The sequence below is a fragment of the Mirounga angustirostris genome, unplaced genomic scaffold (assembly GCF_029215605.1).
Source record: "Mirounga angustirostris isolate CCGP_5_RB_7025 unplaced genomic scaffold, mMirAng1.0.hap1 SCAF_16, whole genome shotgun sequence".
NCBI lineage: Eukaryota > Metazoa > Chordata > Mammalia > Carnivora > Phocidae > Mirounga > Mirounga angustirostris.
In genome coordinates this window covers 9,330,897-9,357,609 of record NW_026991724.1, presented here as the reverse complement: position 1 = coordinate 9,357,609, position 26,713 = coordinate 9,330,897, and the positions used below count along the sequence as shown (strand labels likewise).

General features: G+C 42.5%; 1 protein-coding gene and 1 non-coding gene across 6 annotated transcripts in view; both read left to right on the top strand.

Moving 5' to 3' along the window:
* Nucleotides 1-26,713, top strand: part of WWOX (WW domain containing oxidoreductase) — a 945,663-nt gene that overhangs the window by 281,478 nt on the left and 637,472 nt on the right. For all 5 annotated transcript variants that reach the window (XM_064580420.1, XM_064580416.1, XM_064580417.1 and 2 more), the window contains one exon: nucleotides 3,930-4,194. In XM_064580420.1, the coding sequence (XP_064436490.1) occupies nucleotides 3,930-4,194 (265 nt within the window). The remainder of the gene's footprint in view (nucleotides 1-3,929; nucleotides 4,195-26,713) is intronic.
* On the top strand, nucleotides 9,480-9,586 carry LOC123856280 (U6 spliceosomal RNA). The gene has a single exon (XR_006793684.1). It is a non-coding gene; the product is annotated as a U6 spliceosomal RNA (small nuclear RNA).

Sequence of the window (26,713 nt, the reverse complement as noted above, 5' to 3'; positions counted from 1 at the left end):
AACAAAGCTTTTTGTAATAAGGGAAACTTGGCCCTTAGTTTGGAATTCCGAACCCACGACCAAACTTTAATTCTCTAATCCTGTATTTAGTCCCTGTTCTGTGTCAGGCACTGTGGTAGGCAATATGCAAGGGGCTTACTGTCCACCTTCTAGGAATTCACAGTCCAGAGTTGGAAGCAGGTGAATAAATGGCTTGCAGTCTGGTGTGGTAAGGACAGAGGCACACTGTACAGATAAAAGGCAAAGATGGCATGATTTGCTTTGTTACTGATGTTGGGTTGGGGTGGAGTGGGGTCATTGAACACTAGGGACGTCATGGCCTGGATCCTGGCGAGTGGGTGCCTAATTTCCCTGGAAACATGTCTTTCCATCTGCTTTGCATGGCTTCCTTCTTTCTTTTTTTTTTTTATTATTATGTTATGTTAATCACCATACATTACATCATTAGTTTTTGATGTAGTGTTCCATGATTCATTGTTTGCATATAACACCCAGTGCTCCATGCAGAACGTGCCCTCTTTAATACCCATCACCAGGCTAACCCGTCCTCCCACCACCCTCCCCTCTAGAACCCTCAGTTTGTTTCTCAGAGTCTATCGTCTCTCATGGTTCATCTTCCACTCCGATTCCCCCCCCTCATTCTTCCCCTCCTGCTATCTTCTTTTTTTTTTTTTTTGTTAACATATAATGTATTATTTGTTTCAGAGGTACAGATCTGTGATTCAACAGTGTTGCACAATTCACAGCACTCACCATAGCACATACCCTCCCCAGTGTCTATCCCCCAGCCACCCCATCCCTCCCACCCCCATCACTCCAGCAACCCTCAGTTTGTTTCCTGCAATTAAGAATTCCTCATATCAGTGAGGTCATATGATACATGTCTTTCTCTGATTGACTTATTTCGCTCAACATAACACTCTCCAGTTCCATCCATGTCGTTGCAAATGGCAAGATTTCATTCCTTTTGATGGCTGCATAAGATTCCATTGTATATATATACCACATCTTCTTTATCCATTCATCTGTCGATGGACATCTTGGCTCTTTCCACAGTTTGGCTATTGTGGACATTGCTGCTGTGAACATCGGGGTGCACGTACCCCTTCGGATCCCTACATTTGTATCTTTGGGGTAAATACCCAGTAGTGCAATTCCTGGATCGTATGGGAGCTCTATTTTCAACTTTTTGAAGAACCTCCATACTGTTTTCCAGAGTGGCTGCACCAGCTTGCATTCCCACCAACAGTGTAGGAGGGTTCCCCTTTCTCCGCATCCTCGCCAACATCTGTCATTTCCTGACTTGTTAATTTTAGCCATTCTGACTGGTGTGAGGTGGTATCTCATTGAGGTTTTGATTTGGATTTCCCTGATGCCGAGTGATGTTGAGCACTTTTTCATGTGTCTGTTGGCCATTTGGATGTCTTCTTTGGAAAAATGTCTGTTCATGTCTTCTGCCCATTTCTTGATTGGATCATTTGTACTTTGGGTGTTGAGTTTAAGAAGTTCTTTATAGATTTTGGATACTAGCCCTTTATCTGATATGTCATTTGCAAGTATCTTCTCCCATTCTGTCGGTTGTCTTTTGGTTTTGTTGACTGTTTCTTTTGCTGTGCAAAAGCTTTTTATCTTGATGAGGTCCCAGTAGTTCATTTTTGCCCTTGCTTCCCTTGCCTTTGGTGATGTTTCTAGGAAGTTGTTGCGGCTGAGGTCGAAGAGGTTGCTTGCATGGCTTCTTTCAATTTGTCCCCCATTGCCACCCAAGAAATTGTGAGAATAAACCGTTGGGGAGAGTTGCCTGGAAGAAATGGCACTCAGGCTGGGCTGGGCTAAACAAATATGCCAAGAATGATTTCCAGCAAAGCTGGTGGAAGAATAGTGGAGAATGAGAGAAGGATGTTATTTTTGTCCCATACCATTTAGATGCTGCCTAGATCCTTGATGCTCCTTTCTACTTAGAGTAGGTAGAATTTCTAAGACATGACCCATATGTTGGATCATTGGGTTCTCAGCAGTCTCATTTTGTTATACCTTGTTACTACTTGGAAATAAAGTTCAGAAATAATATAACATCCCTGCATAAATACATTTTAATTCAATATGCTAGCTTAACTGTAATGGGAAGAAAAATAAATGTGAAGCAAAATAGCATGTTTCTTGCTTGAGCAGGACTACAGGAAAGGTAAGTTATCAGAGGTGTGTGTCCGTGCATAAATCACCTCCATTGGGATACTCACAAATGCAGACTGTTAACAGGTGTGTGACACTGAAGACTCAAATACTACCAGCATGGAATCAAGCCTCACCTCCTCCCAAAAACCCACGGAATCTGAAAGTGCATTCATTCTTCATTTGCATGGTTGTTAAACTACATTCTTGGAAATTCAGTGGATGTTAAAACTGTGCATATATGTACAACACAGCCAGGCTCTAGGCTCAGATAATTATACACAGGCTTTTCATCTGCGTGAATGTCCAGTGGGCCAATCTTCACTGAGCAAGACTCCATCTGCATTGCAGGACATCTACCATCCCCGGCCCCCGCCGACAATCATTATAACCACCAGAGAAAGGACCCCATAAATTTTCAAATTTCCCGCTAAGTTCCACTGCTTTAGATGATTAAGCTCAGAAGTCTGGGCCCTTCCTGTGGTTTGGGGACTTGGAAACAGGCAGCCAACAATTAGTTTCAAGGTCTTGTTGCCATATTCGTGATAACATTTCTGGCCATCGGCTTTGTTGATGACTTCAGAGCAGCAGTGTCATTTAACACCAGAAATTGGATGTCACTGACTGAGTCCTGCAGAAGGGAGGTTTAATTTCCATTAAAACATGAATTTCATCTGTCCCTGTGATGCTTTTCCTTGGTCGTAGCTCAACCTGAACTGCTCATATTAAGGAACAACCAGATTATTCCATAATTTTCATTTTACCTTTTGGTTCTGTTTCCACAGCAGTTACCCAGAGTACTCTCCTTATGTTTCCTTATTACTTCGTGCAAATGCCCAGAATTAATTTAGTGAAGGAAACTGAGGGGTCCTTAGCAAGGCTGAGACCATCATCTAGAAAATTCCTTTTGTTATGATTTTTTTTTTCTTTTAGGGCAGTCACTACTTTGTTACTTAAAAGAGAGAGAGAGAGAGGAAGAGAGGATGGAGAGAGAAAGAGAAAGAAAGAGGAAAAAAAGGAAAGAACCAAACAGCTGGTGTTTAATGAATCCGTCAGACCCAGTTATAAAACACCAACTACTTACTTTGATTTGTGTGTATCCATGCCATGGTTGTACTTAAAAACAGTAGACTTTGCCAGAACTCATTTTGGCTTTGTTTACATTTATCTTTTAAACGTATAAGACTATTGATGGCACCTCACCAAGGTTATAACCCCTTTATAGTCATGAATTTTTAATCTGGAAAAGAGTCTTGGGGGTAGCAAGACTCATCTATATTTACTTGGATGCTCGAATGAAAATATACAGGACTCATGCGTTGGCTAGAACAACCCAGGAAAGTCCTGTCAGAGGTTAGGAATGTGGTATCTTTCTGCTTCCAAAAGCAGCAGCCCTTTATTTAAGATGCTTTTCCAATTTAATTTAATTATCCTTGAACTTCCTGTTGAAGGTTTTGAAAAATCCGTGTTGGGCGGCAGGGGCGGGGGGGGGGGCGGGGGTGGGAGTTCAGCGTGTTATGATTGCCCCATTTCTGAGTTTGGGCCTTTATTTACTCTGTCTTTGGACCCAGTTGGTCTATCATGTTAAATCACTATTGTTAGTTTTTAAGGGACACTGTTTCTACATTTGCACAATTGTGTTCTCAGTTGTCTCTGGTTTCCTCAGATTTCTACAAAAAAAAAAAAAAAAGCTAGTATCAGAAGTCAGAGATTGGCTGCTTCATGTCATATTTCTTTCTTCTTTTCTTTTTTTTTTTTAGATTCACAGATATTAATGATTCCTCGGGAAAACTGGACTTCAGCCGCCTTTCTCCATCTAAAAATGACTATTGGGCCATGCTGGCTTACAACCGGTCCAAGCTCTGCAACATTCTCTTCTCCAATGAGCTCCATCGCCGCCTGTCCCCGCGTGGGGTCACGTCCAACGCCGTGCATCCTGGAAACATGATGTACTCCTCCATTCATCGCAACTGGTGGGTGTATACGCTGCTGTTTACCTTGGCCCGGCCTTTCACCAAGTCCATGGTAAGTGAACGGCTTCTATCGCCGCAGACACCTTAAGTGCGCTCTTTATGGACACACGCGTTTTCTTCAGCTTCTCGCCTCTTGTAGTGTTAAGTCTGGTCTTGACAGTCACATCCTCAGGCCCATCAGAGCCATCAGAAGGGGCTCTCGATCGCACATCAATTGACTTATTTTGCATCTGTTTCTCTAAAGGCCTCTTGGAGGGCTGGATAGTAGATATGGTTTTCAGGTGTTGTGTTAAGGATGGCTAGAGGTCTTGATGGAAATGGTTCTCTTTATTTTGATGCAATTGTTTTATTGCTATTATGCAGAAAGCATAGTATTTGATAATGGTGTTTTGGGTCAGTAGGTCAAAAACATCGATTTGTGACCACTGAATTATCAGCAGAAGTGATTCCTTTGTTTTCACTGAGAATCTGTGTTTGATGTTCTAAATTCTTCTTTAATAAGTGTAAACTTCACCTGGAGAAGCTTTCATTGGTTGGAAGTGCATTTTATTCTTTACCTCCCCAAAGGTGAGTCCTTTTGGATGAAATACATTTCTGTGGTTAGATTTGGAAATTTTCACAAAGGTAAATAGAAAGTTTTTACATTTTTGATGGTTGTATAACAACCATATCTAGAGACTTCTTCCATGAAAACATTTTAATAGAAAGTCTTTTAAATGAACAATGCACATTTTACACAGTGTATTTGGTAATGGTGTTTTTCTAAACCAGAGGCCTTTAAAAACACCCAGAATTAGTGCATACTAGTACTGTTCTAGTTAACTAACTTAACATCTAATCCTCAGAAAGGCCCAGACACATTTTGGCCTTTACGAGTATCACGAGGTGAACTCATTATCTTGGGGACATGATCCCATGGCCTCTGAATAGAGTTTGTCTCCTCCAGTGGCCATTCCCACTTACCGTGGTGGGTAAGGCACTTAACCAGTCGTAGCCTGATTCCTCACAACTAAGATGGCAATAGGGGTTGGTGTGGGGATTGACCATAATGGTTATGACATTTATAATAATGGGTATAGAATTTCTGTCATGATTTTAATCTGACTATCCAGCATGGTGGCCACCTGCCATATGTGGCTATGGAGACCTTGAAAAGTGGCTAATACAGGTAAGAAACTGAATTTTTAATTTGATTTTACTTTAATTAATTTAGATTTATATTTAATTTAGACTTAAATAGCTACATGTACCTAATGGCTTCGAGATTGGAAAGCACAGTTAAAGAACGTGCCCAGCATGGTGTCTGCGTGTGGTAGGTGTGCAGTATTCCTGTTACGACGGTTGTTATTTTTGTTGTGACATTACCTTTGGAGAGGACTATTCTCCGAAACGTCATTGTTTGTGTTGCGTACAAGGGTCACAGAACTAAAGGAGTCTGTAAACCGGGAGTCTGGTGGTGGTGTTTGGGTGGACCTCTGTCTCTGTCTCCAGAGGCCCAAAGAGAAAGTTACCAGCAAAGTAGGAAGGGTGTCCAGATGAAGAGAGCCTGGTCTTGAGCGTGTATTTCTGGTTCCCCAGGAAGCCATAGTAGAATGAACTTTCAGTGTTCTTGTCCCCAGGTAACTGAAAAACAGCATCTTTCATCTGCCACAAATGTACTTTTTTAGATAAGCATACAAATTATGAAGACTATGAAATGTGTATATAGGTTTAGATTTTTAGGAAATTTCTCTCTAATAGTATCTTTATATACTCGGGTATTTGGGGGTATTTTTAGCCATCAGAGTTGTATGACTCGGTTTATAAAGAGGCGGAATGGAAACTCACTTGTCAAACTCATAGCCAGTCACTTCTTGTTCATAAACGTTTCGGACTCCGCGCATGTGGGAGAGGCATCAGCATGACTGTAAACCGCGGGGTGGGTCTGTGTCACTGGCGGGACAGACTGGGCTTACTGGAAAAGTCGCTCTGGTGTTTTATCCTTCTCTATGTGGCTTGACACTGCTTCTGTCAGGATAAGACATTTGTTTCGTGGACGCAGAGTGCACTCCCACCTTTTTAACACCAGTTTATTTTTGAACATAAGCCATAGAGTTGCATCCCATTCTCACCCCATGTGAAAGTTGGGATCCTAAATGCTCCTGAGGAAGCTTCGCGTGGATGCAGTATCCTCATCACCACTTGGCTGTCTATGCTTCATAGCTCTGTCCGCGTTGCACACCAGAAATGTTTCCCTTGACACAAGCGTAGCTGGAATGCACATCCCCTTGCACAAGGTCAAGGAATCAAGAAGCACAGCCCAGCCTTGTGCTTGGAGGCTCTGCCTTTGCTTCTCCCCCCGAGCTGGCTCCCTGAAGTATTAAACAACGGTATTCTAATATCAGTGTCCCTGTTTTATTTGCTGTGACTTGCTGTGACTACGGGGATTTTAGTTACAGTAATTAGGTCACCCTTCATGGAGTCAGGCTATTTTAAGTGCCTCTTTAAGGAATATTGTTGCAGATCAGTAATTTTACAATTGGATGTTCTTGTGCAACTTTATTAAATGTAATCTGTCTTTTAAATGTTGCCCTTTTACAGTTATACATTTCTAATTGTTGCTGTAAATGCATTATCACTTTGAAATTAATTAATTTTTCCATTTTGGCCGCCTGCAGTATAATAATCACTAATGAGAAACTCATAGGGATTAATCTCAGGACAGCGACCCCTACTGGTAAATCTGTGTCTTTGGCACCTTGTCCCCTTGGGGTCTGGAGGTCAGGACAGGTGGATGAGGAGTCTGTGAGGGAAACATTTGTCTCCCTTCCCATCAATTTTTGTAAAAATAAAAATAATACAAATGGGAATAGGATTTTTTTTAAAGAAAGCTTTACGCCCAGTGTGGGGCTTGAACTCACAACCCAGAGATCAAGAGTCACACTCCGTACCTACTAAGCCAGCCGGATGCCCTGGGAATAAGAGTGTTTTTAAATATTGTTTAAAAAATATACAGGATTCTTTAACTGCTTTTGAAACATCTTAAAGGAAACTAAAGTTTGACGGGAGCTTTCTGATAATGAAGTCACATCCATCATGTGTATTTTCCTGTCTTTCTAGCTTTCTTTTATGCCGTTAAAATACTCTAAAGTTGTATTTTGTGTATGTATGTATGAATATACATTGTAAGTGTATATAAAGTATTCATATATAGGTTTTTCTCCAAGTAATGTAATTCACAAAACCAGACCCAGTGATAGGAAAGATGTTCAAGGGTAATTTTGGCTGTTGGTGATTGTTGCCATGTGTGTTGACTTTAGATTCTTGCCATACTTCCAGGTAGGATGCGACTTGGCACTTTAGGCCAGACATCGTGATGCTTTATACCTCGGCATGTGTGTCTTCATTGATTCCTCACAACGGCTCTGCAATTTTAGAACCATTACCCTCCTCTTGTAGTTAAAAAGCACAAAGCACTTGCCCAGATCGCAGACCCTTCAGGGCCTCCTCCTGAGTGCACTTGTTCAGATCACCACAGCACCTCTGCCTTGTAGATCTCTCCTTGGGCACTTAGGTTTCCTTTTAAAATGTTTGAAAGTACCTTCATGAACTTAACCCTCAGCCTTCTTACCGCTCCCCCCCGTCCCCCCCCAATAAACTTTCATTTCTGGTAAACAACATCTGAGCTCGCGTTCCTAGGTCCAAGCCAGCCCTTTGCAGATCGGTATGTAAATTTGAAGCTGAACACTGTCACGTGGCCTCTTAGGGTGTTTTGTGCGACCAAATATTTATGTTGGCAGGTAACAGTAGAAAGAATATCATGTGTTAGGGTAGCAAGAGCTTAGCAGATGTTTTAGGGAACTGCGTTTTCAAATCATTTTACATTAAAAAATGAGTTTGTAGAACTTCTGGAATGATTGAGTTATGTTTCCTGTGGCTGTGTAAAGCCAGTCATTGTGCTGAGTTTTAACAGATGTGCATCTACCCCGCTAATGGATGGACCGGCAATGCTGGTTCTGTTGCAAAGTTATAAATTATAACTAGAAAAAGCACAAGATGTCATTCTTCTAACCTTCGCGAAAGCCAAGCTGAGTAATTCTGCCCTTGAATAACCCGCTGCAGGGTGATTTATAGTTGTATAATTTAAAACATAATGAAGGAGATAATAGATGTTGATTTGTTCTTTAAATTAGTGTTTTAGAAAAATACTTCCCCCCATTCCCTTTTTTAAATACCTGTAGCTGACTACGCTGTAGATACGATCAAGGACAAAACCCTGTTCAAATCTTTACTGGTGCGCTGGAGTAAAATGCAGTGGCCTTTTTCTATGTTGGGAGGAGGAGATACAGTTTTCACTGTTGAAATTTCAGCATATTCTTCACTAATGTAAATATTTTGGGACTCCCGAGTGAGGGTTGAATTCTCTTGCTGCTTTGCTCTTGCCAGTCCAGGTATGTCAGAAAACTAGACTCCTGAGACCCCACTGTGGTCACTTGACCTTTCCTGCAGAACCCCACAGAAGGACCTAGAGGCTGTGCTCTTTCTGCTGAGGTCACATCCCTGCGGCCTCACACATTCTTCTTACTTTCCAGGATTATCATTGGCATTGGTTTTATTAGTCACCTCTGATTCTGTCCAGAGCTTTAAAATTAACAGTGTTTGCTCAATTCAGAGTCCAAGGGATATGGTAGAGTAAAAAAGAACAAAGGATTTAGAATCATTAGGCCTGTATTCAAAACTCAGTGTTTCCACCTCTTTTCATTATATAATTTTGAAATGCTTCAGTCTCAGTGAGGCTTATATTCTATGTCAGTTTTCATGTTTTGGGCTGTGGGTTATTAACACCCAGTTAAAAGTGTTTGGAATAATAGTGGTTTGTTTTTCCCATATATGCAGAAATCCAGAGGCTTCCAGGGGTATGTTTGGCTACTGCATAGGCAGCTCCTTTGTGATTGTCTTGGCTTTTCCCTCATGCTTATAAGATGGCTGCAGTAGCTCCAACCATTGCATCCTCTGTGATGAGGTCTGAAGTTAGAATGGGAGGGACGGGACCCCCTCTTTGCACATCTCCCTTCTTTATCAAGGAAGAGAACATTCTGTCTCAGAACTGTCCTCTGTAGCAGACTTTCCTTCAGCTCCCACTGGCTGGGATTGAGTCCCTTGTCCATATCCTAGGTGCAAGGGAGGCTGGGAAAGTGCATTTTTTGGCATTTTGTATCTCTAGGGTGGGAGTTGAGATCTGGTGGCAAGAAAAAAAGGTGGGATAATGGCTTTTGAGCAGGCTCTGTTGAGTAAAAGTGTGCATATAGAGTTCCCTCATCTGTCAAATGGAAATGCTGTCTATTTTATGGGGGTCATGTGCTTGCTTCAGCAGCACATATACTAAAATTGGAACGATACAGAGAAGATTAGCATGGCCCCTGTGCAAGGATGACATGAAAATTCGTAAAGCATTCCATATTCTTTTCTGGAGAAATAAAATCTAACCAAGTCGAAATCAAAAAGGCTATTAATGAGGTGCAATAAAAAGTGGAGGCTCTAACTGCTAGGATAAATCAGGCAGAAGAGAGAATTAATGATATGGAAGACCAAATGATGGAGGCTATTTTATGGGGTCACTGTGAAAGCAAGTTAGAATTGAGTGGAAGTCACCTGGTCTTGTCTGGTCCCCTTCTATGTAACCAGCTTCACCTCAAGCCACTTGCAGCCCCATTCTCCTTCCTTCTCCAGGATGTTGAAGCATACTGTCCTTTAGTCTAAAACCCTCCTTTTCCTCCACTTTTAGTTACTTTCTGCTCACCCTTCAAAACCCATTCCAAACATCACACCCCAAGGAAGCCTCAGATCAAGATCTGGTCAAGACCCCCCTTTATATGCTCTCCTAAGAGCTGGCGTTCATCGTACTCTAGTAGCACGCCATAAATACTGCTGAATGAACGAAGGAAGGAACCCCAGAATTTCTCCTCCATGATACTGAATACAAATGCAGTTTAGAAAAAAATAATTTTTGTGGTTTTGTATTTAATGCTTTTCTCTCCCTCTCTTGAAAGTGCTGTTTTTGCCTTCACACTACTGTATCCTTTACTCCATAAAGTAAATGCTCAGTAAATATTTGTAAATGAATAAATGGAAGGCGATTAGGTGCTCAATGAATGACAGCCATTAAGGCAGCCCTTATCATTAGTCTGTCTGAGGTGGGCAGGGCACTGGGGTTCAGAATGTACAGATAAGGAGGCAGATGAGACGGGGGCCTGGCTGGCTCCCCACGGCTAGTACATGGGGGAGCAGGGACCAGAACCCAGCTCCCGCCCCCCAGCTCCCGGGCAGGTGCTGCTGAAGGATCTGCCAGGAGGGTGTGTATGGAGAGAAGGCGTAGAGGCAGAACCCAGAGGCTTAGGGAAGACAGGACAGGCTCCGTCGCACTCGTGACCGAGCCCAAATCGAGAGTTGGATGCTGGGTAGCCTGAGCCGGCCAGGCGCCCCCTCCCCAGCCAGCTGCCTATTTGAAGGCACACCTCAGCTTTGGGGGAGATGGGCCGTTCTGGTTAAAGACAAAGGGAAGGGAAATACTCTCGGCCCTGTGAGGCTGTAGCCTCTCTTCATGGCATTTCTCTGCCTTGTTTCTCAGCGTTTTCAGTCTGGTTAGGCCTTTGTTCCCGAATGAGCACCCGAGAGGGGAAAAAGTGACTCTCTGGCCTTAATATGTGCGACAAATCATTCAATGATCATTTAGCCAAGATTTGAAATTCCCCTACTTTTATCTTCCTCCCCTTCCTTTCTCCTGCACCCCTGCCAGTGTTTTGGTAACGCGCCGGCTGGTCCCCACTCTCTCACCAGCCCTTTTATTGCTTTTAAGTCCGTGGTGCTGCCTTTGATCCTCCCCTCTCGGTTTCCTTTTCTCCAATTTCATGCTGCTTTCCAGTGGTTTTTGGCTGGAGCGCAGCGTGGGCATCGGAGGCCAGCACGGGGAGACAGATGCCGGGCGCTTGCGTTGCCCCGGCACGATGGTGCTGCACTGTGTCTTCTGCGGATAGTGACATTCCTATAGCTCACCGGACGCGCTGATCGTTCCTTGTGAGGTAGACCGTAATGTGTGTGTTCAGCAGCAATAACGACAGCTCCACAATCTGGTGTGCCGGATTGCTCAGACACTGAAACCCACACCCACCCTTACCCCTTCTTGTGACTCTAAGAAACCAGCACATTGAAAATGAGTGGAAGTTTTCATATCATGTGCAGACCTACTAAGTGCCGGGCTCTAGGCTCCTGGGTTTACACCTCTGTCTCTTGTCTCAATTTAATTTTAGGGTTTGCTGTAATCAAACAATTGTGTGTCTCTGAGCAAGTCGTTTACCCTCTCTAGGCCTCAGTTTTGTTATCTGTAAAATGAGTCAGTTGACCAAATTAGTGGTCCTGTGGGTTATGGATTTTGGAGAGCAGTGTAATTCAAAAGGAAATAAGAAAGGGATTCTAACGTAGATTCATACTTTTAATTCTGAAACCATGAAAAACAAACCTACTACCGTCTACCATCATCACTGACTTTTAAGGAATGGGTATTTTAAAGCCAAAAACTATAAACAGGACCCAATTGTGGAATACATTCAACTTCTGGAAAACTCATGACTGTGTCACTGTTGTGTTGTTGTTGAAAGTGCCGGGCCTGCACTTGGGAATGACTGGCCCAGAAGACCCCAAAGGTCCAAACTTGCAATAAAGCCAACTGCATCTCGGTTAATGGTCTTGAGCCGGAGGTGAGGCCATCAGAAATGCATACCCGTCTAGACTTGCCATAGTGGAGGGAAGCAGAATGAAGGGATCTGAGGTTTGAATCAGGGTGTAATCTGACCTAGCGTATAGAATTTCTTTTTTTTCTCACAAGCACCTGTTTCAGCCTATGCCCTTTTATAAATATACACCCCATCTAATTACATTCTAGTTTCTGTAGGTCTAGAACCCTGGGCGTGGCTTCACTGGGTCCTCTGCTTCTGGCTCAGCTCCCAGGCTGCACTCACAGTGTGAGCCGGGCTGTAAGCATCTGAAGGCTCAGCTGGAGAAGGGTCTACTTCCAAGGTCATGTGCTTATTGGCAGGATTCAGCTCCCTGTGGCCTAGTAGATTGGACACTTGGGTTCCTCTCTGGCCGTTAGCTAGAGGCTTCTCTCTCAGTCCGCTGCCACATGGGCCTCCCTAACATGGCACTTGCTTTATCCGAGTGTGGAAGACAGGGAGGAAATGGTCTACCAGCAAGATGAAGTGACGGCCCTTTGCAGCCTAACCACAGAAATGACATCTTGCTACTTTTGCCCATTCCGTTTGTTAGAAGCAAGTCACTGGGTGTGACCCACATTCACAGGGGGAGGATTTCACAGTGGTACAGAGACTGGGAGGCAGGGGACACTTGACAAGTTCAGTTTCGTTGGGTTTTTCCAGTGCCTTTTGGTAGGCTTATATGGTGGCAGATTTACTCACAGGCTTTGATATTTCTTGGCCTCATGCCATAGCATGCATCCATGACACGTTGATGTTTGCCTTGCTGCTCTCCTGTTTGCGTTCTTTCTGTGTTCTTGTCTTCTTCCCTCTTTCTGGGCTGAGAGAGATATCAGATGCACCCATTTTGTTTTTTCTATATTTATGCATTTCTGCCTCATGATGGGAGATAAGATTTAGACCTTTAATAAGAAAGCTTATGAAAAGAATAAAGAAACGTGTGGATTATGTTTCCTAAAGTCAAATATTTATTTTCTTGCTGCTTTAGTGGAGGGGGCCATGTTAATCGATGGCCCAAATTTTCTTTCTAAAGGAACATGTATTGCCGAGTTTTGATTCAAGTTTCAAAAATTGGCCAGAGACCCTGGACTTTTTTTTAAGCCATAAAGCTAGATAAGGCTCAGCGATCATTTCAAAGCCCACGTAGAATATTATTATTATTCCAGACTATGTATAGTCTGCACGATTTCTTGTTTTGGTTTTGGGTTTTTTTGTTTTGTTTTGTTTTGTTTTTTAAGTAGGAATGTAAAGGGGAAACAAACACTTCTATTTTGCAGTTTTCAGAAAATATTGTAGAGATTGATTTTGAACGTTGAACACAGTGATTCTGAATGTGTTCATGTTCTAAAACCTCTCCTTTAAAAATGTTTAAGTAAAGTATCTTGTTTAGTAATATTCTAATTTCCCCTGTGAAATATCAAGGTTTTTTACTGAGCTGAGGCTTTTGTTTCTCCACATACCACCTTGTGTAGAATCTGCACCACTTGGAAACATTTCCTCTTTGAGTTTCATGTGATGGGGTCTCTTTAATCATTTACATTTTGAAAAAAGAAAGTGAAATATTCTTTAAGAAGCCAAAGTAATCCACAGGAATATATGGTGTTTGTTCAGCTGGATATCTTATTTATTTGAAGAACTGAGAGAAATCTCTTCTGACTGCTCAAAAAGGGGAAGAATAAACAGTAAGAGTGTCCAAGTAATCTGAGCTAGAGGGTCCCTCCTTGCACAGAAAAGTTATAAAAAGTATATTCGCCAGATCCAAAAAAAATACTGTATATCAACTACTGAGACCTGCATAATGTTTTCTTAGTATTCTCACTCTTTAGAAGAAAAAAAAAAAACAAAAACAACTGTAAAATCAGGGAACTTAAATTTTCTTTTGATATTTTAATATTCCTGGGCAGGTGAATGCAGTAAGTCTGGTTTTCCTTCTTAGAGCATAACAATCTCTTGTTGGCTTTTGTGTATGCGATGTGTCGTTTGTCTCTTTGTTAGGACTCTATAACCGTAGAAGACCATGTAATGAAATTAGCGTGGCCAAAATCTCAGTGTTAACTCTGAGCGCATTTCCTATAAAGAAGGCATTAAGAAGATGTTTAAAAGAAAAAAAAATACAACATATTTCAGAAGAATTAGCTTCTGGAATGTATCCAGTCCTGAAAATAATACAGATTTCTTCTTTTGTTCCAGTCCTGAAAATAATATAGATTTCTTCTTTTGTTCTCTCTGTTAAAACCATTAGGACTGAGCTGGCGTCTTTCTATGCATGAAACGTTGGGGAACATACCAAATTCCTTTATCCTGGACCTGGAAGGGTCTTTTCTCTGTTGCAGTTTGCTTTCCTCTCCACGTTAAGCTTGCATACCGCATCTTCCAGTGCCATTTTGTCTCACTGCCAGGCTCAAGGGTCTGTCGGATTCATATTTAAGTCTATAGTGGAGGCCTCTTTCATCCAAAGCCAAATAAAAAAATAAAATGAAAAATGAAAAAAAAATTAAGCTAACCTTTGCCATGTCTTCCATCGCTATGCCTCCATGTTAGTCTGTAATGTTAAGATCTGAAATGTATTCGATACAGTGTGGGAGACTCACTTTGAATTTTCCCCGAATGAGCGTATGTTTGCGAGCCTAGAGGACAAAGCCCAGTAACAACAAAAACCACAGCTCACATTTATCAGAACTCACCTCTTCTAAGTACCTTTATGTGTCTGTGCCTCTGTTTCCCACCATCCACCACCAACGGTACGGGTGGGTAGGAACCGAGAAGAGCGAGTTCATCTGTTTTGTGGAAGAAGAGTGTCTCCTGATGTTAGCACAGAGGCTGTGCCTGGGCTTTGATGCTGGAGACACCGGGCTCCCGGGCTCCACCCTTCCTTGTAGTGACATCTGTAATCATGGTCACATCACACTACATCTCTGGACCTCGGATCTTCTTTTTCTCTTTGAAATGGGGAGAAGTAAGAGCTTTTCCTGAGGTCTTACTGATGTCTAAGACTACACAAGAAGCTTTTGTTGGGGATGTTGTCTATTATTTGATTGTAAAACACGTGAAGCTATGCCCTGGCACGTTAGCAGTGCCCTTTCCACTCCGAATCCCAAGGAGAACCCCTGAGGAACTACCATTCTATCTTCCGCTTGGTAATGAAATTATAACATACTGCTGGAGCCCTGGTCCAGTTTTGTGCCTTTTCAAACCATATTAATGCTAATGGTGAGCATGTCAACTTCCTCTGGTTTTTAGTAGCTCTGTGTTTTGTTCCCCTTATTCTAGGCTTTTTCTTTCTTTTAGTCACCTTAAATCCGACTTTGGAAGCAGGTCAAATATGAATTAATAAAGCGATTTAGGTTGAAGTACAGGCATATCCCCTTAAATCTGTTAATAACACCAGACCAAAAGCAACTTTATCTTGGTCTGCACTTCTAGACATATTTCTGAATCATCCATACCCAACCAAAGAGACGATGCAACACGCTTTGAGAAAATGGATCTTTTAATAAAACCATCCTGTCTTCAGGATTTGGGGAAACTTTCATCTGTATTTCCACATTTTGTCCTTGTAATGATTAACATGATACTAGATACTGTTTGCTATCAAGCGGTACCCCAGCTGCCCAGAGGGTAGAACCTTTTAATCAGATAGGTATGTGTTCGTGTATGTGTATGCATGTAATCACAATTCTTCAAGGACCTAAGAAGCATATATTTACTACTTTTTTGGTATTTTTCTTTCTATTTCTTCACTACTGTCTTTCTCCCATGCCCGTTATTGCTTTCCAGTTAGCTTTTTATATCTTAAATATATCTTTGTGAAAAATTTATTTATTCCGTATTTAATTCATATAAGATGGTTTATAAAGATGACAAGAGCTAGCTAGCAATCACAGTGCACATGGACACTTGCAGACAGTAAGTACTCGATAAATGGTTTTGTTATATCATGAGATAGGCATGCACCCTTAGAAAATCTGCTTGGGGGTAGGAGAAGATAAAACCAGCTATTTCAGCCTGCTCTTTTGATCCTGAGGCTTTTCTTTCTTTCTTTCCTTTTTTTTTTTTTTTTTTTAACTCTGTTTATGAATAAAACATTTTAATCAGAACTATATTAACACTGATCAATTTTTTTCATGGTAGTCTAATACAGGGTGAATTCCATTAAGTCAATTAAATACCTTGATCAAGTTTTTAAACTTGATACATAGATAGTTAAGCTGTTGCTTTTTAAAATAATATATTTTACTGAAATTCTTTTCACCAGGACCTTTCCCCCTGCCCAGATGTATTGTACAGTGAAGATTTCATCATCTGTTTTCTGTACACACCATATTTTACAGCTTTTGTCTCAGGAATTTTTCTTTGTATCAGTTATTCCCACCAAACCAAACGTTTAGGTTGGGCAAATCTCAGTTTCACCACTTGCAATTTTTGTCACCAAGTTTTTGTGATGATTATTTCAACCAGAAAAATGTGTTGTTTATTTAATAAAGACCAGTATTCATTTCTTAACTAATACTGAAGAAATTCCTCTGCAAGTCTGTTCTGATATCCTAGGGTTTCTCAGTTATCCAGGATTGGTCTCTGAGGATGTTGCTAATCTGATTCTTTTACAAACTTCGGAGGAGTTGGATGACTTTGAAACGCTTGCCCTTTGTATTGTTGTGGCCAGGCAGGTCGTACATGATGGGTCCGGATGTCCTCTTGTTGGTCCAGAACAGTGTCTTTCAAACTTTTTTTGATTACCACCAAAGATGTTTTATGTCACAACCCAATGTATGTATCCTTAAGCTTATGCACGTATGTGTGTCTTCATGTATCATGTGCATGTACGTGTGTGTCTGAAACAAAACATTTTATGAAATAGTCCTCTAACTGCGGGCAGTGTTGTCTGCTGTTTTCATCTTGGCTGTATTTCATTTTTTAAAGTGATGATTGTGACCCAGTTTTACCGCCCACTAAATAGCAATCTGTCCTTTGAAAATTGCCACTGTAGAACTGTTTGATCTGCGCCCATCTGACAAATGTTCATTGAGTGCCTCGTGAGCTGCCTCAGGGGGTAGGAAATGCAAAAGTGAGCAAATCATGATCCCTGGCCTATGGGCGCTTACACTGAACAGGGCAGAGACGTCAGGAACGCTGGCGTGAGGAGGCATGGGCACCACTGGTCCTACAGTGTTTTCTACTTCGAGGGTTGATGTAAGAGTAGTCACATAAAATTCCAGAATGGAGACGAGGTCTTTACTGGGCCTTGAAGGACATACGGGAGGTGAAATTGTAGACACAAACAAGAGAACATTTCAGGTAGACTTTGCAGCAGTGTTATAGGGTGGAGGCCAGGACTAGGGACAAAATTAAGGATGTGGTAAAAAAAAGACAACCTCAGTAATCAAGATAATATTTAATGCAATATTTTAAAAAATCAAAATTTATGCAAAGACTCATGAAGAAGAAAATTTCTAATTTTAAATAAAAATGTCAGTGTTCTAGCACAGACTCTATTAATGCACATGGATTTGTGGTGAGCTATGCAGGAGGTGAAGGGGGAAAAAAAAAAGGCCACCGAGGGCCTGGTTGAGAATTTGGGATCTTACAGTGTCCTATTAATGTTGATGATGATGGCGATAAGACTATGATGAGGGGAATGACCCACAAAAAGCTAACATTCATTGAGCAGTTGCTGTCTTCCAGGACTCATGCTGCGTACCTTATCCGTTTCTCACATTGTTTAAGATTGGTATTCCCTGTTATTGCTGGGGAAGCTTGTCAGGATAAATAAATACCCTGCTCAAGGCCACATAACCAAAAGGCAGTAGAGTGGAGATTCTAGCTCTTTCCAGTGGGCTCAAGTGCTCAAGTTCCAAATCCCTACCACTGATGGCCTCTGTTGGCTCCAGGTTGTATCTGGACTTCAGAGAGGCCATTTTTATGCCAGCAAGAAAGTGAGTTGGGAAGAAGAGGGTTTTTTTTGTTTTCTGTTTTGTTTTGTTTTGTTTTGTTTTTTAGCCTAGAGACCAATAGGTAGGCAGAAAGAGTTGCCTTTTAGAAATTTTGTAAGCCTGTACAAAGGCAATATTAGGGGCCAGGAGATCAATGTTGCAGAACTAGAAGGAGAAACAACTTTTAATGTGTTCACTGAACAGGGAAGGTAAATGGGCAGGAATACAGAGGGGATATATACATTTGTGGACGGATTTGTTGATATGCCTATGCGTGCATGCATAAACAAACAAGTAAAGGAAGATACCTCACATTTAAGTTTTGTTTAGTGCTTAACAAAATACTGTCCTGTCTTTTCTAAAGCAGTAGCATTAAATTCTTGCCTTAGGGATATCAGCTAGAGGTGATATGGGGCTATATTTTAACATAATTTAAAGTATTTTTCCTTCGGATAGGTATGTTGTTTATAGATGACTATTAGAATTGTGAATCGGTGGTGTCTCAGAAACATCTTGATATATCTTTCTAGTGATGACACTTAATGAATGATGTAGGACAGATTCTAAGAAAAGAATATTTAGAATATCCACATGTGTCACTTCCATAATATGTATAAAAATTATGCCTATTCATTATTTAAATAGCTGTGGCCTTTTAGTGAATACCAACATTAACAAACCATGTTAACATGACTTAAAATATGTAATGAAATTTGTAGTGCCATCTGATGACGGAGCTATCAAATCAGCACACGCAGCATTGACTGATCATCCTTATAAAGAGCTGTTTGCATTGCGAACAGAGAAGATGCACATCCCCTTGTGGGCTGGCAGCATTTCTGCAAGCATTTTCTTAAGTGAGGCCCCTGGCAGGATGGTTTTATTCGATATTGAGATGTCATGCACTGTGTGCCCATCCTACGATTCTAATCTGTGCACTTAGGGGAGTTGGCATATGTTCAGACTGGCTGGTAGTGTTCTCTGTGATTGTGTGTGTGTCTGTCTGCCCCCTTTTTGTTCGTTCGTTTCTGCTGTCCTCATTAAGGGCCTTAACAAGGCCTTCCTCGGTTCTCAGATGACGGCTCTTCTGAAGCGGGATTTATTCGAGGTAGCAAAAGCTCTCTTGCAGATATGCCATTTCACCACTTTGTATAAAACAGCAAAAAGTTTTCTCATTCAGTCCAGATTTGCTCCTTGCTCTCTAGGTTCTTTCAAAGTAATGACTCATCACAGGTTTTAGCCTACAGAGCTTCACTGTGCCGGGGTCACTTCATGACTTACACGTTTGTCCTGAAGTGAGTGAAGGTGAATTCAACCAAAGTTAGTGGATGGAAATACAAAAATTCTTTTTTCTTTCTTTCTTTCTTTTTTTTTTTTTTAATTCACAATTATTTTTTCCCCCAGTGCTAAGCTTTCTTTTGGGAAATCTTGATAGCTCTTCTTAAAAGACTCTCTGCTTTTACAATAGTCATGAAGATCACAGAAGGTACGTATAAAAGGACCGTGAACTTAACAGCTTCTGCTGGACTCTCCATGCTGGAAGACACATGAAAGGTCCCCTTTTCTAGATGAGGAAACTAAGGAGTCCCCCCAGAGGTGAAGGGTACATAGCTTGCTCTGGTTGAGCTTGACTCTGTCTCAGTATTTATCTTCTACCCTTCCCTGTTCCCTGTCCCTGGAGTGTTTTGTTTTGTTGATACAGCATTGTTTGACCTACATGTTTATTCCATCTCATATATATATATATCATTTTAAATTTTATTATTATGCAGCTTTTGAAAAATAAACAGAACGTAAGTCACCTAATTTTTTGGCATTAATACAAGAAAGACAATCTGACAAAGCATATGTATGTTTACATTTATATGTATACACACACAGGAATGCATATATAAACTCATGTGAGCCCTGGAGGCTCTTGATAGGTGGCGCTATGTTTCACTTGTGTGTGGCTTGGGGGGAAAACAACGGAATGATTAGTACATCCTTATTGGGCCAGGGGAAGAAGAAAACCCTTTATTTCCAACAATTTCCATTCCCTGTGTCACTTCGGTATTTAATTGACTTCACTTACACGACTACTTGAAGTTTTCCCAGGCTAGTTGCTACTATTAATTATAACCTAGAGGGATAATACTAGTAAACTAATGGATCGCAGTTCCTAAACGGAGGCCAGCGGATGACTTTGGAAGAACTGATCCACAAGCGGCTGGCGTGGTAGGATGAACTAAGGCTCCCTTTGGTCATCTCAGGTGACCACAGTCCTGCCATCGCCTTGGCAATTATGCAGGCCAAGCCCATTAGTTTAGAGATCAAGAAATGGGACCCTGAAATGTTAAGAGACTGTTTCATTCAGGTTCATGCTGAGAGAGTTTTCTTGGCACTTTGAGACTCTCACTTATTTCATGTTTTAACTGAAATGGCCTTTCCAGTATTTTGAATGGATGCATATTTCTTCCATCCTGGGATATATCAAAGTGGCCTGGGAGTTAAGCATTGTGGTTTTATTTTTTAAAAGCTTATAATAATAATTATTATCATAATTATTATTTTAGTTGTCTTTACATCCAGCGTGAGGCTCGAACTCACAACCCCAAGATTAAGAGTCGCATGTTCTTCCAACTGAGCCAGCCAGGTCCTCCCCCACACCCCCCACCCGAAGGCCTTCTTGATGTTACATATGAAAAATTGCAAGACGAGACTTTAGAGTCCCGAGATACAGTACATAACAGGCAGGGCTTCTCTAAACCAATTTCAGAACATCTCAGAATCGTCTTTGATTACCTTACCCTTATTTGTTATTTAGCTGCATAGTAACTTGGGTGTGGCTTTGATGCTTATAGAGATCTTCACTGATCAGTTCTAGAATCTATTTCATTTTGAAAGTCTTTACCTCTCAGTTTCAGTAATTTCTGGCTCTTTAGGACAAAAAGCCACAACTCCTTTGCCTCTCATTATGGTTGGTACTGAAGCCCTCTGGGGGGTCTGTGTTGGGGGTGGGGGTGGTAGAGCTTGGAATTTCATAGGTAGGTTCTGCATCATACAAGACATCTGCCTGCCCTGTACACATAGTGTTATAGACATTTACAGTCAGGGATATTCAAGAAAGCCAGATTTTTAAAAAGTATTTTGAGAGAGAAATACCTAATTGTTTCTCTTTATGCAAATCCAAAGTAATTTTCTCCTAGAAAAGTACTAAATATACACTTTGGCTCTCTCTCCTCTCTCTGAATTAATCAAGTATGGTTGCTGCTTTAACTTGCTCCGCTGGAAACCACTAGCTTGTAGGACTCCGGACTCACGCGATGAGTTAAACACAGGGACCCCCGAATATGGAAATGACACAGAATATTCATAAAGTGAGGCTGCATGACTTCCTGGGAAGGTAGTCCTGCAGCAGGCTGCATTTCTCTAGTGTCCATAAAACCCAGTCCACACAGCAGCTCCATCCGTGGGTGACGGGGATTTTGCTGATATCAGGGATAGTTTATTATTATTTTTTAAGGATATTTTAGTACACACTTTTTCACATAGTATTAAAGCATGGAATTAAACTGAGTGCCATTGTTCCCCTGGATATCACTCTGACCCTGTCACTCTGGCCTCCCTGCTGTCCCTTCACACATTCATTGTGACATTTTGTATGAATTCATTCTTTTCACATGGGGGGGCAGTGATGGGGGTAGGGATGGGGTACACTTGAGCAAACGGAAATGGAAATGCATATCATACAGGTGCAGCATCAGTTACTAACCCGAGAAAGTGAAAGCTGCCCACAAATTCTCAAGGTGGCCTTCGAAGTCTTCCGTTTGTCTTTAAGAAGCTGGCTTAGGATGGAAGCAGTGAGTCACGAATATCATGTTCATGTTTTTGTATAGGTTCTGGGTGATCAGCTTGTAAACGTGCATCTAAATACACACTGTTAGCTTATAATAAGTCTCATCTGTTCATATATTTGAGTTGCCTCTTAAGTATGGGCAGCAATATTAGATAAAGCTCTTCTTGGAATACGGTCATCCCCAGAGAGTCCACATGGTTTTTCATTGCACTTGTATTGAAATCTGCAACCATATTTAGGATGGGCCTGTCTATGGTGTTCTCATTTGAGCATCCTTTGGACTGTCTTCAGGGTTACATGGGAGGGACAGGAGAGTAGGGAAGAAGCATTTTGCTGAGTGCCAGGCAGTGGGCCGGGTATGTTTTATATGTCATTTCAATTACTTTACTTCCCCCAGGAACCTAATGAATTGCAGATTATTATGCCCATTTTAGAGATGAGGAAATCGAGGACTTGAGTGCCTTGCCTCAGTCACATGGCTCATAAGGGGCAGAGCTGAGCATCTGACATATGTGCCCTCCCCACTGCATCTCGCTGCTTCCCTGAGATGCACCCCAGAGCACGCCAACGCTTCCACAGGCTCCGGCCCCAACCCCAGGGCTGAGTGTGGTTTCTGGGAGCGGCACCATGGATGGAGCATGGTATTGCTGCGAAAGGAGCCCACCTGCTCCTCTGTGGTTTGGGAACCCAGGGCCGGGAATCAGAGAGTGGCGCATGGTAAGGATAGGTCCAATCCTGCCCTTTGAGATGGACAACCCGAAGCCTGGAGGGAATCACGGGATGGAGAGTGCCAGTGGCCTACCAAGTCTGACATTCCTGAGGGCTGTGGGGGCAACTTGTGCTTTATCGTTTTCTTAGTTTTCTACTTGAGAACCCACCTTGCAGTGTACTCCTTCTGTGCTCTATTCTTTCTTCCTCAAATACTCGTGCTTCAAGTGCCCAGATTTCTCCAGCGCTTAAGGATAATAGATGGAGGTCAAGTGGACTAGCCTTTTGGAGGCTACCTGCTCCTCCTGTAGAACATGGGCCCGAATAACTCGGATTTGCACTTTGCAAGAGAAAAAAACTGGTGCAGCATGGGGGGGCACGTCCAGTGACCTGCTACATCTTTGCTTTTGAAGAACTCGAGAGTACATTTGACCCCTTTTAGACTATGAAATGCAGTATATTCTGAACCAATCCAGGTGGCCTTTGAGGGTTGGACCGATGAGGTGGAGCAGTCTTGGAGCAGTGCAGGGTTCAACATTAAATGGGTATTTGTCTGAGTTTTTAGTCTGTTCTTTTATATTAGGAAGTATCCCTTGCCTCTCCCTCCAAGTTTGGAAGGTATTTTTCTTGGAGAATAATGCTGATCGAAGATATCAGTAAGGATATGGATATTGCTAATCTCATTTGTCAAATTCTAGGCACAGATATAACCCACGCGGTGGCTCAAGTTTCATACTTGACTAGCACAGGCTTCATGGTTGTCAAACCAACCATACTGTGTTGCCCTCATGTGAGTTTGGTGCTGCAGCGTATGTGTGGAATTCCATGTTTGATACAGATATTTTAAAACCTGATTAAAATGGCACATGGGTATTCCACTCTCCACGAAAACTGTACCTTTCACACACACTTCTTACAAATCAGAGAGCCCACCTAGCAAATTCTAGCTTCTCCTGGGTGTCCTATATTTAACACAGGCCCTCCTAGCATCTGAGTCACCAACCACTCAACTCATATTGTCACTCATCCAAATGAGGAACTAATTAGGAAGGCCAGAAAGGGGAAAAAAGGTAGGAGTGTATCTGGGGAAGGTGGGGAATTCTGGGTTGAGAAACCCATCTGCACAAGCCAAATGTGTGTGTAGCTGAAACTCGAGATCTGATTTAATGAAAGAAGAAATAAAGACAAGCCAAACAGGGCCGGCAGGGATCCCCACTTGGGTATGCCTAACACAGAGAATGGCGAGGCAGCCAGGAGCCGTGCAAAGCTGTTTTCAAAATCAGAGCCATTCACGGCCCCCCCAAACCCTTGCAGGTCATGCCTGAATACCTTCACTGCACCCCATGTAAAAATATACTTGGAGGAGATTGGACATGCCCTATGAATTATACCTTATTTATTATCATTGAGCCCTCCCTTTTTCCGTCATGCTTTAGAATTATGGGCTGGAGCAGTTCTTAATACTCTATTTATTTTAGGGGAGGAAAATGTTTTTCTTCAACCACAACATTCATGCAATACCAACTGCTGCCAGTTTCCCCAGCATTTAAGGAAATATTGTTGCAAGGCTTTTATGTTCTGTACTTCAATCACCCAGACCCAGCAGTATCCCAATAGAAGGACCCTCAACAGACCATTTTCAGCATTTTGCTACAATTAAACTCCTCTGGTTTTAGCCCTCAGGCAATTTAGTACCTTTTTACATATGCACATTATGAACTTTTGACCAGGGTCTCGCAGTCATATATTAGAGTGCTTCTCTTGAAAGCAGGCTTAACAAGTTCCTCTGAGTATTGCAGTTCGAGTCAGTCGTGGAAAAGGTAATTTAAGCAACTTGCAGCGAGGCCATTCAGAATCTCAGCAATGATCCTAAATATCTCTCTCTCTCTTGCTCACTCTCCTTTTTTTTTTTTTTTCCTTGTTTCCTCTGGAAGCTGGTAGCAAGAGCTTTCAAAGTCTGTGATTGATCTTTTATTCAGTAGCTAACGAGGGCTGTGATTCTATTAGCGCGCTACAAGGCAAGAGAACAGTGATTTAATGAAGTGTCTAGTGAGCCGGCCATAGATTTATCCTGTTGTCGCTAATTTGCAGTGCCGGTGTGCGCATGAAGGAAACGGCACTCACACTGCTATTAAGCAGGTATTTCCTTAGTAAATTGTTGTAAGGTCAGGTACAGTTATCTCAGCAAAAGCCATGCCTTAGCTCTTCAGTGTGTGCAGATGACAGCCGCCGTGCTGGGTGCCCACTGAAGTGGAACCGGGGGATCAGAGGTCCGTCTCCAAGTCGCCCTGAGCGGAGGCAGGAGCAGATGAACTGCCAAGTAGGAGTAATAGAGTCATAATTGGTGATTAGAACTGGAAAGGTGCAATAACATCTTAATACAAACTGGCGTATGTTATAGTTACTGTCAGTTGTTGTAAACTCGCCCGGCTGCCTGGACTAGTTACGTTTCCCTTGATTAGCTCGGAGAAGCGAGGCGGCGGCGGGTGCGCCAGGGTGCGCGCCGAGAACACCCGACCCACGCCGCTTCCCGGGGTCCTGCCCCGTGGTCCCTGCTGTTTTTCCGGCACTCGCCCCCCCCACCCCCCCCAACACATACTCTGAACGCAACACGGTAAACTTTCCCCAGCACCCCGGGAGAACGGTGGTTTCATAAGTGTCCTCTGATCGCCCCTCTTGCCAGGCTCAGTGACATTTATGCACTCTGGCTTTGAGGCTCGCTGAACTTTTGTTTTATTTGCCTTTGCTAGGGGGAGGTGTTTGCCTCATGTCAAATCCATATCCCACTGCAATTCTGGGCTCACAGAAGCAGATTTGGTCTTGCCGTGCCAGAAGGAAAACAGGAAAGAAAATAAGGACTCAGCACTGAGGACTTTTGCATTTGAGACTGGCCTTCTTTTTAGAACGCAGGGGGGTATTTCAAGTGTGAGGTGCCCTTGCAAGTGTGGGGAGGTGGTGTCCCTCCATGGGAAAGGCTCACTGAAGAAATTCCTTTACGATGCTTGATGAAATGCCAGGCTGGCTAAAAAGGACAACCCTTGAAAAACAGCAAATTTACACATGGCTGGAGATTTCTGTATGCTCTGCAGCATAATTGTTCTTTAAATTCATACAAGAAGAAGCTACCCAACATTGTCCAGACATGCTGAGCAGCTGTTGTTATTCATAAATATAGGTGACTGGTCCTTTGTTTTGTTTTGAGTGTGGTAAGGCTTGGCAGGATGCCTAGGAGCCAACAATGAGAGGAGCTGAGGAGATCAAGGGCCTGGACACATTTTACTAATCTGGTACATAGTAAGTTCTCAACAAATCTTGTTTGATTCTGCGGTTGTAGAATCTGTGGAATCTTGTTCTCCGGTTCTCACTCTGACCCATAAAACTCAGGCAGTTCTCATGCTTACTTCGCTCCAGGGCTGCCACGTGTTAGGTTAGTTAAGGTTTGTGTTCAGGTAAAGAGTTTAAAGGAGTGTTTTTATAATGGGGCCCTGTTTGCAGGCAGTCAACTGGATGATAAGAAAAGGTTGCGTCAAACTCCCTGACTTCACACTGTGGACCTTTGGACCTCAGCGCGGTTATGTTCAGTGTGTGATGCTGGTGGAGCTGCCATGCTCCCCCTCCCATAGAATTGAAGTCTCAGCCTTTTGGTCTGGAGATCAGAACCTGGAAGACACAGGTAGTGGCCTGTCGTGGAGAAGGCGAAGCTGATCAGAGCACACCAGCATCAATGAGAACCTGGTCAGGGCCTAGGAACAGCTTGCATTGACCCGTCTGGGAGAGACATGGTGTAGGGAATCCTTAGAGACTCCCTACTTAGCTTCACTGGTGTATCCAACACTAAACCCAATTGAAAGGAAGGAAGGAAAGAAGGAAGGGAGAGTAATAGAGGGAGAACGTGGGGAGGGAGGGAGGAAAGTATGGCCTGAGGTCCGTAATCATGGTCTTACAGTCCACACAAAGCACCCTGACCAAGTGACGGCCTAGGAACGATAGTGCCAAGTGGCTAGAATTTATTGAGTGCCTACTCTGTGCCCATATCTCATTTAATCTTAATGGTGACGCCCATTTTCTAGAGGATAAAGGTGTGATTTAGAGGCCATGTCAGAAGCCAAGGCAGGATTTGAACCCAGATCTGTCTGTATTTCCCCCCCTCTCTGTAAATAGGTAAGCGCCACCCCATTTCAGTGTGCCCCCCATTCTTCCTGGGGAGGCCTAATTTCTCGAGAGGTCTGGCAAGGGCTGCTCCCTCCCTTTCAGTTCTCTATAGGTCCCCATTCAGTCCCATTGTGGGACACATAGACACTGTGCTATCCAGTCTGATTTGGGGATATGTTGTTGGACCTTCAATAA